Source organism: Pelobates fuscus, chromosome 5 (genome assembly GCF_036172605.1).
Source record: "Pelobates fuscus isolate aPelFus1 chromosome 5, aPelFus1.pri, whole genome shotgun sequence".
NCBI classification, from domain to species: domain Eukaryota; kingdom Metazoa; phylum Chordata; class Amphibia; order Anura; family Pelobatidae; genus Pelobates; species Pelobates fuscus.
The window spans coordinates 351,395,408-351,409,925 of record NC_086321.1 but is presented as its reverse complement, the minus strand read 5'-3'; the positions used below and the strand labels follow the sequence as shown (position 1 = coordinate 351,409,925).

The 14,518-nt window shown below is 42.6% G+C and overlaps 1 protein-coding gene across 1 annotated transcript in view; it reads left to right on the top strand.

The window, feature by feature from the left end:
* Nucleotides 1–5,449: 5,449 nt before the first annotated feature.
* LOC134611731 (GRAM domain-containing protein 2B-like) overlaps nt 5,450–14,518 on the top strand; it is a 43,265-nt gene continuing 34,196 nt past the window's right edge. Inside the window, exon 1 of the mRNA XM_063455921.1 lies at nt 5,450–5,635. Within this exon, the coding sequence (XP_063311991.1) occupies nt 5,583–5,635 (53 nt within the window). The 5' untranslated portion in view covers nt 5,450–5,582. The remainder of the gene's footprint in view (nt 5,636–14,518) is intronic.

Genomic DNA, 14,518 nt, shown 5'->3' with positions numbered 1-14,518 from the left:
CCTCTGCATGCAGACACTGAACTTTCCTCATAGAGATTCATTGATTTAATTCATCTCTGTGAGGAGATGCTGATTGGCCAGGGTTTTCAACCATTGTGCCATAGGTAACCACAATGTGTGCCACAACACATGAACTTCAGGGCTCTTTTAGCCTTTAAAGAAACACTACAGGGTCAGAAACACAAATGTATTCCTGACGCTATAGTGTTAAAACCACCATCAAAGCCACTGAGGAAGATGTTTTGGACATTTGTATGTCTGCAATGACGGAGAACATGCAACAGCTACAGTCGGCCCAGAACACCATCACAATGCAAGTGGCTTTGCCGGATGACCACAGTAGGAGCCACAACCTTAACCCCAGAGGGATCCCTGATGCCATCACCATAGAAGAACTGCTGCAATACTTACATTACCTATTGACATCAATTCTCGCTCTGAGCCAGGCCAAGAAGATCATTTTAGATGGGGCCTATTGCATAAATAAATCCTTATTAGCACCATCACATCATTAGGCCTCTCCACATTGTTATTGACGGCTAATGTCCATACTTCACATCGCTCCTGGGACCCAGCCAGAATAGTCCCCTTTGTACGTAGAGGTTTTAAGGGACCGCGCAGGATCTGAGCAGAGAACGAACAAGAGACTGTACATTCACACGCAAAACACTGTTATATTCTTGATTCACATTGATTGCTCTTTTCGTTTTTCTTCTGTTTTATTTTTCTACTTACCTCTCTTCTTCTATATATCACTAGTTCCGCCTTTGGTTTTGTAGCTGAACCTTTTGTTAAGCCCTAGCCGCCATGCATGGTAGTAACCCATCTTCCTCCCCATGCCACCCCCTTGGTTAGGGTTACCAAATCCCACTTGAGATTATGATGATGAAGCATCATAATCGGTCATCTTAATGTGTTCCAATTGTCCCAATGCAACTCCAATCATTCTTCTTTTAGTATTATCTGTTTTTATATGTCAAACTCCAGATTCCATTAGAACATTGAAGCGTCTTACTTCCCACTGTTATTTTTATCGCACTTAGGAATAGGCAGAGCATCGTGTCCACACTATATTTTGATTCTTTTCTTTTCTTTGTTAATCATTGAGTAATTTATGTTTCCTCATTCTTTTCTTACAAAAGAGAAAAACTGAGGTTTGACTTCTCTGACAGTTCAAACATTTATTGTTGGCTATTATTGAATGTCAATGCGTATTATGTTGCACATGTAAATTGCAGATACATATTATGTTTCATGTGTCTGTTTCTCGTATACCTGAATATAAAAGAGATTGACAAAAAAAAAATAAAAAATTTCAACTTCCTCTTATAACATCTTGGCCTCACTGCCCTTTTTCTACAGAAAAAAAACACTCTCTCATACTTGTTAAATCTTTTGGAATATATCCAAATTTCTTTTATGCGATTCCAATCCCTTTTCTGGTGCTGCCTAACCATATGCATGGCTTTAAAGTGACACATAACAGCCCAGATTAAAAAACAAAAAGTTATAATAATACATCACTGCTTAGTAGACATACCCCACATGTCTATCTAAAAACATATTTAGAAATGACTTGCAAAAGCTGCAGATATCTTGTCTGAAGACCAGACATTCTGTGGCTGTCCAATTACAGACTTTCCAAAACAACTCAATGAGAAGTATTCAAAGGCGTTGCTCTGGGCAATTGCTGCCTCTTGAGTTTATCTCCATTGAGCTAACCAAACCAGGAAGTAACAGGACCTATTGTTTGATTGACAGCCGGGGGTGGGGGAGTGTAACAAGATTAATGTGCCAATTTCTATTGAAATCTACACTTTTTGTGAAATGAAAAAAAGGCCTAAAGCACTTTAGAATGTTTTTTATTTTACAAAGAGTGCAGATTTCAATAGGAATTGGCACTTTTATAAATTAAGGGGACACTATAGTCACCAGAAAAACTACAGCTTAATGTAGTTGTTCTAGTGAGTATAGGCAGTCTCTGCAGGCATTTTCATGTAAACACTGCCTTTTCAGTCACTCAGACAGCCACTAGAGGTGCTTACGTGGTCAGTGCCGCACATTCAGCATCTCCACGTTCAGAGATTTATTGATTCTATGCGTCTCTATGAGGAGATGCTGATTGGTTTCGCAGTGTTTGGCTCAAACTCCACCTCAACTCTTTGGCTGAGATCATCAGAATTGACAATCTCAGCCAATCCAAGGCTTTGCCATGGGATGATCTCAGCCATAGATATGGACGCAGCACTGGGGAAAAAAGTAAGTTTTCTACATGAAAATCACAGGTTATGCAACATCGGTACAAATAAAAATAAGAATATACTGGCGCTCTATACAAGCTTAATTTCCACAAAATATGCTGCGATAAACTTTATAATAGCTGCTGTATCACCATGTGTAATCTTTCCTCATACACAAAATCATAAATATAACAAAAGGTGTAGCGCTACATACAATTTGAAATATGTTCAAACTCTTTAGTTGTCACTCCCGAACAAAATTCACTGAGTCAATGGTATAAGAATCTTATTCTGAAAGAGAGATTAAATGCTCCAAATTTTTATTAAGGTATTTTGAGGTATTTTGAATTTAAATGGCCAATTAGAATATATAAAAACACTTATACTCCAAAAACAATTAAATAAGAATTATATTCAAGAAAGGGCATAAAGGTGATAGTATTGAAGTCCCCAGACATTTGGATTTTTTTATATTGGGCTATTGGTTCCTGCTATATAGGTGTGTGGTCCTTAACTACACAACGCGCTGTTAAAGAGCCTATAAGAGTGGTTCCACACTTGTGAGTATATTACATATATTTTTTATACCAATACGGATTCCAGACTATATTGCACCATATATATTTCTGCTTGAGCTCTAGCCACAGCGTGAGATACATCTTTCGGATACAAGAAGGGGAAAGGACGCCTTTACGGACCTGAGAGCGTATATCCCTGAGCTTGGCTGTAAGCTCAGTAATATGTGAGTGGTTCCTTATATAGAGTTATAATTGTATTAATTTTTACTTGCAGTTTTGCACTATGAGCATTTAATCTCTCTTTCAGAATAAGATTCTTATACCATTGACTCAGTGAATTTTGTTCGGGAGTGACAAATAAAGAGTTTGAACATATTTCAAATTGTATGTAGCGCTACACCTTTTGTTATATTTATGCAACATCGGTAGTTTGCAGTAAACATGCTAGGCTAAACATGCAAATGACACAGTTAGGTAATCTTTAGCTTGCGGTATGATACATAGATTCCATGTTGAGAAACAATAAAGTGAACAAACTTTTAATGCATGGTAATCAGGCTTGAATTATATGGCTAGTATTTGCTAAGCAGGCAACAGAATCTTTAAGCGTGGGAATCTCCCAAGCGAGTCAGCCACTGAGCTGTGGTTGCGCACGACAATCAATAATCAAGCTAGGTACCTGGTGTGTCGGTATGTAATACATCATGCTGGGTGTACTCGGGTGTGTGATTAGGCTGGTACATGCTGTGTTCTATCTCAGGCTAGCTTCGTGTGTATGCGTATCAGGTGTGCACATAAATCGCACAGCAAATGGGCAGGCCCTAGGAGCCACGGCCTCCGCCTCCCCTCCCTACGCTGGTGTGTGGCTTGGGTCTGGCCTGATGTCCCCTGTACAGGCTTGGCAGTGAGTGCGGTGGGTGCGTGTGATCCGCTGGGCTGGTTTGTATTTATGCTCGGTGTGTGTCTTATGTGTGCGTCTGCATTGTGTCATGGGTACTCTGGCAACAGACAGGTTACTTGTTGGTAAGCCGCTAGTACAATGCTCATCTTCGGCGAACATACGATACTGGTGTCAAAGTTCTCTTTGAGCATAGCCATGCTCAGGGTTGGAGCACAGGCAAGCCTGACACCTGTAGGTAGGTAGTCCAGTTTGCGACCTGTTTCTTTGGCTGTCTGTGCTCGTGTGCCTTAAAGTCCTGGCTCAACCTATGCCCCGGCTCGGTATCAGGCTCAGGGGGTGGTGTGAGGACCGGAGGCAGTTTTCAGGCAGTTCCTCCCCATAGCCCCTGGCTGCCTTTAAGACCTGCACCTTTTGGCCTTGTACCCGGACACTCACGTGGGAGGCTGAGGTCTTCCCCCGCAGGGGCCGGCTGTGGATTCTGGTGTTCAATCGCCGCCTGTGGCGTCGGATCTTCAGCGGTGGTGGCCGGTGCTCTGTGAGTACATCCCCGGTGGTCTTCGGCCCAGATGGGCCCGTCATGTGGGGTTGCAGAGTTCTAGTGGGAAGAGCACCCTAGGGGGTCCCGCTCATCTCCCGCCTCCTTTCCGACCACTTATTTTGGTGGTTGATGCTTTAATTACCGCCCGGTGTACAGGGAGCTTGTTCCAGGAGCTGTTGTTTGCCTCAGCTCTGCAGTGTTGCCCAGCGTCCGCACCACTCTGTGCACGAGGCAGTCGGTCGGCAGCCATCTTGGGGTGCATCGTCCGGGCTGTGATTCTCCGCAGGGTGGGGGTCAGAGCACAGCTGTGCATCTCAGCGGTCTGCCATGGGGACCGGGATGACCCCCGCCGGTCATGGAGGGGGGGGGAGCCGAGCAGAGCGCTGTTCAGAGAACTGGGGGAGCGGACGTCTCACCCCAGCTCAAGGCTTCCTAGGCCACAGACCTCAATCAGGTTACTTTGAAGCCGTATGGAAACTGGGGGGTACCCCCTTGTTCACCGTCAGCTGGTGAGTATTTGAAGATTAGGGCTGTAGCTGTAGCTGCTACGGTTCGCTGTTAGCACCGATATTCTGGTTCTGGTGCAGGAGCTCAGACGAGACGCGTCTGATCCGATCTGCGGTCAGGCTCCGCCCCCCCGTTTTCTACTTTTTTTTAAAGGGATAAGGGGGCCAAATACGTGGTTTTTAACACTATAGGGTCAGGAGCACACGTTTGTCTGGGCGGGTTTAGAAGGGGAGGGTTTGCAACGGCCTTAAACAAAAGATCTGGATCTTTTGCAAGCTATTTTTAGGAAAACCCTTTGATGGAAAAATGCATAATTAAATGCATTTGTGTTTTCATAAGGGGTACCTATACTTAGCAACAATTAAAAAAAAATTTTTTTTATCTGTTTTATTGGGAAGAGGAGCATCCCTTTAAGCTTTTCAGCAAGCTAAAGTGCTTAGTGGTGAGTGTACCTTTAATGATATGTTACCTTTTATAAACAAACCTTGCACTTTTTTGGCAGCTCCTCTTTGAGAGAGCATCTGCCTCCAAGTTTGAAATCAAGTAAAAGTGAAGGATTTTGAACAAAGAACAAAATCGTATCCTTATCATAGATAAAAGTGTGCTGATGGTTTTTTTTTCTCTCTCCAGATTTGCTGCGCTCTGTAGTTATTGTAGGAATAGTACAGCGGGAGCCAGGGGAGTGAGCTACGAACATCGGACTTTGGCCTGTATTTCACTGTTACTAGAAACTGTGGAACACAGTGAGGCAGAGAGAGAGTGAGTAAGTCCAAACACATAGGAGGAAGAGAAGGCTAAGAGATCGCAGATTTAGAGGCGAAGAAACAGAAAACAATATAATAATATAAAACAGAAGGAATCGGACCAAAAAAATCTTCATGGACCTCGCTGGGCAACCTCCAGACAAACCCTCTCTTCCTGGAACAGTCGAGTGAGTGATTCTTAATTTCTTTAAACAAGCATTATAAATACGCAGGTTCCTTATTGGCTGTGTGTATTTAACAACCGCTCATTGTAGTCAAATATTCACGTAAGACCTAGTCGCAAGATTCTGAATTGGTTTACAGCTCTGTTAAATGGATATATTACAAAAACGTAAAGGGCCCAACTGTGCTTCCTGCTTTTCTCTCTACATACGTAGAGTTATTTACTAAAATGGCAATTGTTAAAAATTCCGAGTGAATTCATTATAAATTAAAAACTATTGGATATATTAGTCAAAATTAGAACGTTCTCGATGGCAGTTTCAATATTCCCAGTTTTACTGTTTTTGGGCTAAAAAAATTGGATTCACTTTGAATTCCCAACGATTCACTGTTAAGTAAATAAGCATTGTCTAATATGCCATGTGCCTTAACCCCTTAAGGACACATGACGTGTCTGACACGTCATGATTCCCTTTTATTCCAGAAGTTTGGTCCTTAAGGGGTTAAAGTGTTAATGATATTGAGGCACAGAAAAATTGTCAAGAACTCGATTCTGTCCGAAATACACTATTGATTGACTGTATATGTTAAATATTACGGATGTTATTTACAAAATCTTTAATGGCACACCAAAAAAAAAAAAGCGTCAAACTTAAAAAATAAAAATTCTTAAAAAATAAAAAAATTTATTTTATTTTTTTATTATATTTTCCTGTCTCTTTCAGTCTTTCTTCTTCCAGATTACTTATGTAATTCTCCCTGTTAATATTTACTTCTTTTTTTAAAAAAAACTTATTTTCTGTCGTCAAATGTGCTGTTTTTTTCCACCTCCCTTCTCCACACTGCGTTCAGTCCATTTGTTTGTTTTTGAGCATTTTTTCTGATTTTGATCAAGTTTATCTCTATTTGTTCTTCTTTTTACACCCAATTTAGAAAAAAAATGTTATGGTCTTTTCTGTTTTCCTCCTACTTTTATGTTGATTATATCTACTATGTGAGTGTTTTTATTTTACCCCTCTTGTACCATATTGACTGTTATTATGATCTTTGAGAGTGGGCAGTTTCGTACTGTTTTACTTTTCGTCGAAGAACAGAACAAAACACTAAGATTTCCAATATGTTTTATATACCTGTTTTACTTAAAAATCATCTTTTTTCAGTTACCAAATTAAACTCAATTTTAGTAAGATTTTACTACAGGGCAGGGCCGCCACCAGAAATTTTGGGGCCCCTGACAAAGCCCAGCGGACTGCAGGAGCACTTTACAACTCTTCCGCTCTCTAACTCCCACGAGATGTGGTGTGCGCGCCGCGCGGAGCGTTGCCATGGTAACCCGTGGCAACGCTCTAACGGTCGCACGTCTCGCAGGAGTTAGAGAGAAAGATCTGTAAAGTGCTCCTGCAGTCCGCTGGGCCCCCTCTGCAAATACAAGGAGCCGGGGGGAGGAGGGGGGGGGGCCGCGGCTGCACAAATATATAGCGATCATCGCTATATATATATGTACATCAGAGAGTAATTGTGGGGTCCTGAACTGCCAAAGCTGCCAAACCCCCTGATGGCGGCCCTGCTACAGGGACAGCTGGCGATTGCTTACTGCAACACAAACAGTGCCACAGAGTCACGTTCTTGAACAAACAATACGCACATAAGAGAGAAATAGGATGCAGAAGAGAACTGTTATTCTGGGGCAGGATTATCCTTTTTTGTATGCGGCAGGCTCCTTACCATTCAGAAGAATGTGAATGGCCTCATAGAATTACTTATAGAATGAACACACAAAAAATTACTTGAAGTTTGCATTCAGCCCAAAGGCCTTCAGCAGATTACTATTGTTATCGTATTATTTTCTTTGCCTGAGAGACCTTGAAAACATTTTAAAAATAGATATGTAAGTGGGACAGGGAAAATAATGTGTGGATAAAAAAAAAAAAACACTTGCGTCGGCACTGATGTTCCATAAAGTTCCTAATTCTTTTAAACATTCTAAGTAGATATGCTGAAGTAAGACTACAATTTGACTCGTGACAATAATGGCCATATTTTATAAGTATTCAGGTAACAAGATGTTCTTCATACAATGTCCCCAATTACATTCTTTCGGCTAACCCAGTCGAAAATTATCGACTAGTTTTGGCCAATATTTTTATGGAATTATGATTGGATTTAATACTTATAGGGGTTAACACAGGCCATACTGAGTATTTGTACATCATGTTTATGTAACAGTCACAGGAAAGAATCACAGGTGACTGTATTCTGTGTGTTCAAAGGTCGTCAGACCTGCAGACTGTTCCCGTACAAAACTGGCAGCACATGAGCGTTGCCTCCCAACTCAGCCTGGGGGGCAGGACAAGACAAGAATGTTGACTTGAGTTTACAGTACAAGGGATGCTAGCTAATCCAAACTTGTAGCTACTTTTAAACATTGGTAGATCTTTCCATTGTAAGATTAAAGAACCATAAGCACTACAGTGCGAGAAATGCTCTGGCAACCGCCAATGTGAGTGGTCAAACCATTTGCCAACAGTTTAACTTCCTTCCTAGGCTCCACTCGGCGCCACTCCCTGCAGCCCAGAAATTCTTTGTCGGTGCTTCTGGTTTGCCTTAGCGCAAGAGGAGAGGCAGGAAGTGGCGCCCATCTGACTGAACTCAAGCCTTTAGTAAACAGTCTGACTATTTACATTTGAGATTCCAGGGTACTCCTTGCAACATAAGCACTACAGTGTGATGTAGTGGTTATGGTGTTTGCCGTATTCCTTTACCCATAATGCAACTTAAATCGTTGTGAACTCACAATGTTCAGAGCCTGATAGAAGTCTCTAACACTTTGTTATTTTTTAATAACATTCTTGCCTGATACATCACTCTACATTCTGGGCAGTAATGTGCAGGATTTATATGCTGTAAGAGGTAAATTAATGAATTAATTAGTGCAGTTCGTCTGGCATTACCTCTTGCATAACATATTAATTCTACTCATTGGCAGCAACATTCATGTGCTAACCAACAGTAAGTGGATGTTACATCATGTATAAACTATCCAGTAAGTGAATCCTTTTCTGGTCCCATCTAAGACAGGTTTTGTGAGCACCACATCCACATGTTAATATAGATGTTATTAATCATTCTCTTGTATAAAAGATCACCTATTACCAGCAGGCTATTGAGACAGGCATTTTCTAAGCCTTCTATTACAGAGACAGATGCTTGACCCCACAGATATGACTGCATGCTGGTGATTAAAGTGACTTATGGGATGAGGAAGTGGAGAAACTTATCTGGATTACTTATGAAATTCACCTTGACATGTACTATAAACCCTTCTTTGTCAAAGTATTAAGTCCACTGCTCTATGTAGAAGTAAAAAAAAACATTGTTGAAAAAGAATGTTAATAAACCCCTTATCTGTAATTACCAGGCCATATTTGGCTTGGCTCCCAACACTTCTAATTGTATTAGATCTCAGTTAAAGGTGAATTATTTACGAATTATTTATCCTTTATACAAGATGATTATTTTAGAACAGGGTTAAGGCTAGAGTTCCTTTATTGTTAGAGGACACAGAATTTAATTCTGCGTGTATCATACCTCCCAGCATTTCAAAGTCCCTTGACGCTGGCTCCATCACCACCTCCTCTAACACCAGCGCTCGGAGAAACCTAATGCGCATGCACGTGAGTGCAGCTCATGCATTAGGCCTTCCCTTAAGGAATGCATTGAATCAATATTTTCTTATGGGGGATTTGAAGACGCTGATCATCATCATGCACAGCGTGAGGACATCCAGCATTTGTTCACTGAGTTAAACTCCATATAAAGACACAATGCGCCTCTAGTGGCTGTTTGGTAGTCTTTCTCTGTAATTGCAATGTTTTCGATTGCAGGGTTAAAAGGGACAGGGACACTGCGCCCAGACCACTTCAATGAGATGCATTAGTCTGGGTGCCTATAGTGTACCTTTAAGAAAGAAGAGAGAAACAGAGAGATTTGGCTCAACATAGGGAATGTCCCTCCTAAACAGGGACATTTGAGATATATGTTGTATATGTAGTTTGCTTTAAATAAAAAAAACTGTAATAAAGATTATGACTTCTTAATCAGGCAGATATTTGAAGAGTGCTACTCACGTTTGCTGTACAGTCTTTTAAAGGGGGACTCCAATGAAAAGTCAACACTGGTTTTGGTTAGAGTAACCCTAACTGAGGTGCCCCCCCCAACTCCCCACACTTGAAAAAAGAAAAGAAAGAAAAGGTAATACTTATCTCCATTCTATAGCAGAGTCCAAGTTCTCCCTGCAGCCCCGTTCTCCTTGTCTGACATCACTCCCCCTCATGGGAGGGAAAGGGAGATCAAGGAGGGTGGACTGATTGGAGAACCAGCAGGCAATGCCAAAATGTGTGTCATTCTGTTATACCACTCAATGTGCAGTATTGGGTTTAAAAACATAATCTGCATAAAGTATATGATATGGGGTGGGTGGTGTGTGTATTTGATACATACACTTCCACACACTCTCTTTTTCTAAATTTCTGTTATGGCCTAATGTTTGCAATTCTTGGCATAGTGAATAAACCACATATTATTTTTCTGCTGTTCCATTCTTTGAGTTTATTTTGACCAGCGAGAGGGCTGGCAAGGGGGGGCTGGTGTGCAATTTACTTCCCATGCCAAGAGTTTGTCACGGCCCCCGACATCTCTGCCGGCGAGGCTGCACTCAAACATAGCAGCCATGCAGTCAGAGATGTTTCAAACTTACGTTGGGCTCGGCGGGCAGCTACCCGGTCTTCCTCCGTTCCGGTCCCAAGCTGGTGCAACGTTCTTAGGAACGCCGGCCACTACGGATCAGACTTTTATAAGAAACTTACCTTCGGCCACATCAAAGATGGCGCTGACGTGCGTGCGGCGTCATGTCACGTTTTGGGGTCAGAGGTCAGAGACAGCCAATTACAGCCTAAGGAGGGTTATTTAAACCCAAATTTACCTTTTTTGTCAGTGCCCTGTCGTGGTTTCCACTAGCTGGTTATCTGAGAGTGTGTTCCTGATTGCGTTTTTCTGGTATTTGACTTTGGCTTCATTTTGACTTCCCTGATTTCTGGTATCCTTGACTTCTGGGTTTCCTTAACGTTTTGTCTCATTCTGTGTCGCTGACCTCGGCAAGTATTTTGACTATTCTGCGGTACGTTAAGTCCGATCATTCTATGGTTCGATTAGACATTATCCTTAGTCATAGGTGTGATACTATTCTGTGTGCTGGATCAACTATAATCCTGACAGAGTTGTGGGCAGTAACTTCACACCATTCCTGTGCAGAATAGAATAGCAGATGGTCTCTCTGTTGGCACAGTAAGTCCCTCTTTTCTAGGAGCTTTATATTGTGTGTGTCTGAGTGTATAACAGAGCTCCACAGCAATAATACTCCCTGTAATGTGTCTTTAAACTACAATAAAATAAATAAATGTGTTTAATAATCAGTCTGTGTAAATATGATACATTGTTCTTGTTCTAAATTGTATTTTAGTTGCATCCGTTGTTATTTACACACATTTTTTAAATTGAAAGTGTCCCTCTTTGTCCGTTTGAAATGTTGGGAGTGTTGCCCTACCAGCACTGTATGGGTTTATACATGGGCCGGTGGTGGTAAAAGAAAATATCAGGGTTCTCCAGGCCTGAACTGGCCCAATTGGATATTTCCCAGGTGACATCAGTATCTTGCCAGACTATGATGTGGCATCTTATGACAGAGCAACATTTAGCCCAGTAGTGCAAGTGATAATGCTGCCAATATTTGTCTATGGAGGTTGCATTGCTGTGTACTTTTAAACACCTGTCAGCAATGAGTGTGGCTAAGATATCACAATTCTATCACAATTCTGTGATTACAAGTGGTGAACTTCTCATACTTTTGGCAAGGTAGTGGCTTCATGTTTAATTTTAAAATTCTAAGTTTAAAAGTCACTGTGCTGATATAATCTGAATAATGATATAAATTTAAATAAGCACCAGTCGAATGTTATTGCTGTTTCCGTGGTTTTCCCCACTTCAAGAACTTTACATTTCTAGCTAGTCTGGCCTTAAAACGGAATTTCACTTTGAACTTTTTTGATTTTCCTCTCCTTCGCTCCTCATCCCTCTGTCAGTCCTTACATTGGCTTTCTGTATCCTATAGGACACAATTCAAGGTACTAATCCACAGGGCCGCCATCAGGGGGTGACAACCATGACGGTTGTCACGGGCCCGGCGGCCCTGGGGGGCCCGGACTGCTCTGGCCGTCCTGGGCCCCACTTTCCCTCCCTGCACACATAGATAGCGAATATCGCTATCTATGTGTGCAGCCGCGGGCCCCCGGCTCCCTGTTACCGCAGAGGGGGCCCAGGCAGCACACAGCTTCTTCTCTCTTGTAATAACTCTCGCGAGACCCGGTTGCCATGGCAACGCTCCGCGGGTCTCGCGAGAGTTATTGGAACAGAGGAGAGAAGAGAAGCTGTGTGCTGCCTGGGCCCCCTCTGCGGTAACAGGGAGCCGGGGGCCCCCCCACCAGACCACCAGGGATCATGGAATCTCCCCCCTCCCTGGACAAGGTAAGCAGGGAGGGGGGAGAAACATGTAATTAGATTTAAAAAAAAAAAAAAAATGATGTAAAAAATTTTCCCCCGTCCTCTGAGTCCCACCGGGTGGCCCATGCACTTAGGGCCACCCGGAGGGCTTGTATCAGCAGGGGCCCGGTCGGGCGCTCTTTCCCCCCACGACCGGGCCCCTTGCTTTCCGGCAGCCGGCTGGGAGGGAGTGAGGATGGGGGATCCTCACTCCCATCATCCTCAGGCACCACACTGGACCCCATAGAATCCACCCTCCAGCAAAAGGTAGGAAACTGGAGGGTGGGTTTAAAAATGTACATTTTACATGTGTGTCAGTATGTCTGTGTGTCAGTATGTCTGTTTGTCTGTGTGTCAATATATCTGTCTGTGTGTCTGTATATGTCTGTTGTCTGTGTGTCAGTATGTCTGTTTGTCTGTGTGTCTGTGTGTCAGTATGTCTGTTTGTCTGTGTGTCTGTGTGTCAATATATCTGTGTGTGTCAGTAGGTCTGTCTGTGTGTCAGTAGGTCTGTCTGTGTGTCAGTATGTCTGTGTGTGTGTCAGTATGTCTGTCAGTGCATGTGCATGCATGTGTCAGTCTCTGTATGTGTCTGTGTGTGTCAGTATATGTGCCTGGATGTGTGTCAGTATTTCTCAGTGTATATGGGTGTCAGTGTGTGTGTGTGTGTGTGTGTCAGTATCTCGGTCAGTGTATGTGCCTGTGTGTGGGTGTCAGTATTTCTGTCAGTGTATGTGTGTCAGTATGTTGATCAGTGTGTGTGTCAGTATGTCTGTATATAAGCCTGTGTGTGTCTGTCAGTACGTCTACCAGTGTATGTGTCTGTGTGTGTCAATATATGTACCTGTGTGTCAGTATGTCTGTCAGTGTATGTGCCTGCTTATCTGTATGTAGTCAGTGTATGTATCTGTGTATCTGCTTGTGTGTCAGAGTATGTACCTGTGCATCTGAGCCGCAGCTTTATATACAAATACACCCCTCCATTCAAACTTCAACACTACATACAAGCACACTCCTACATTCAAAAACAAACACTACACATAAATGCACACTTTCATTCAAACTCCAGTACCACATACAAACACATTAACACAAACATACTTCATACAAACACATGCTTACATTCAAACACACAAAACAGTGCTAAATACAACCCTGCAAGCATGGGAAATTGGTAGAGCCCCAGCTGTCAAAGCATTGTTGGAGTTGCACGACAGATGGGGTTCTACCTTTAGTCCAATCTTGCAATTGGGTGTCCCAATAAAATTCATTCTATTTAATGCCGCCACTGCATTGGGATGGATGCCGTGATTGCATACCAGGGAGTGAGGGGCGACGGCGGCAGGGCCCAGGGGGCCCAAGCAAGCGGGTCCAGTCGTTATTAAAGACGGCCCTGCACACACACACTGCATACACTAACACAACACACACTGCATACACTGACACAACACACTCTGCATACACTGACACAACACACTCTGCATACACTGACACAACACACTCTGCATACACTGACACAACACACTCTGCAAACACTGACACAACACACACTCTGCAAACACTGACACAACACACACTCTGCAAACACTGACACAACACACACTGCATACACGAATACAACACACACACTGCATACACTAACACACACACTGCATACACTAACACACACACTGCATACACTAATACAATACACACACTGCATACACTAATACAATACACACACTGCATTCACTAATACAACATGCACTCTGCATACACTACACACTAACACACTCACTGCATCCACTATACTGACACACACTCTGCATTCACTACACTAACACACACTCTGCATCCGCTACACACTAACACACTCTCTGCATTCACTACACATTAACACTCTGCATTCACTACACTAACACACACTCTGCATCCACTACACATTAACACACACTCTGCATCCGCTACACATTAACACACACTACATTCATTACACTGACACACTCTGCATTCATTACACTGACACACTCTGCATTCATTACACTGACACACTCTGCATTCATTACACTGACACACTCTGCATTCACTACACCCTAACACCCACTCTGCATTTATTACACCCTAACACCCACTCTGCATTTATTACACCCTAACACACACTCTGCATTTATTACACCCTAACACACACTCTGCATTTATTACACCCTAACACACACTCTGCATTTATTACACCCTAACACACACTCTGCATTTATTACACCCTAACACACACTCTGCATTTATTACACCCTAACACACACTCTGCATTTATTACA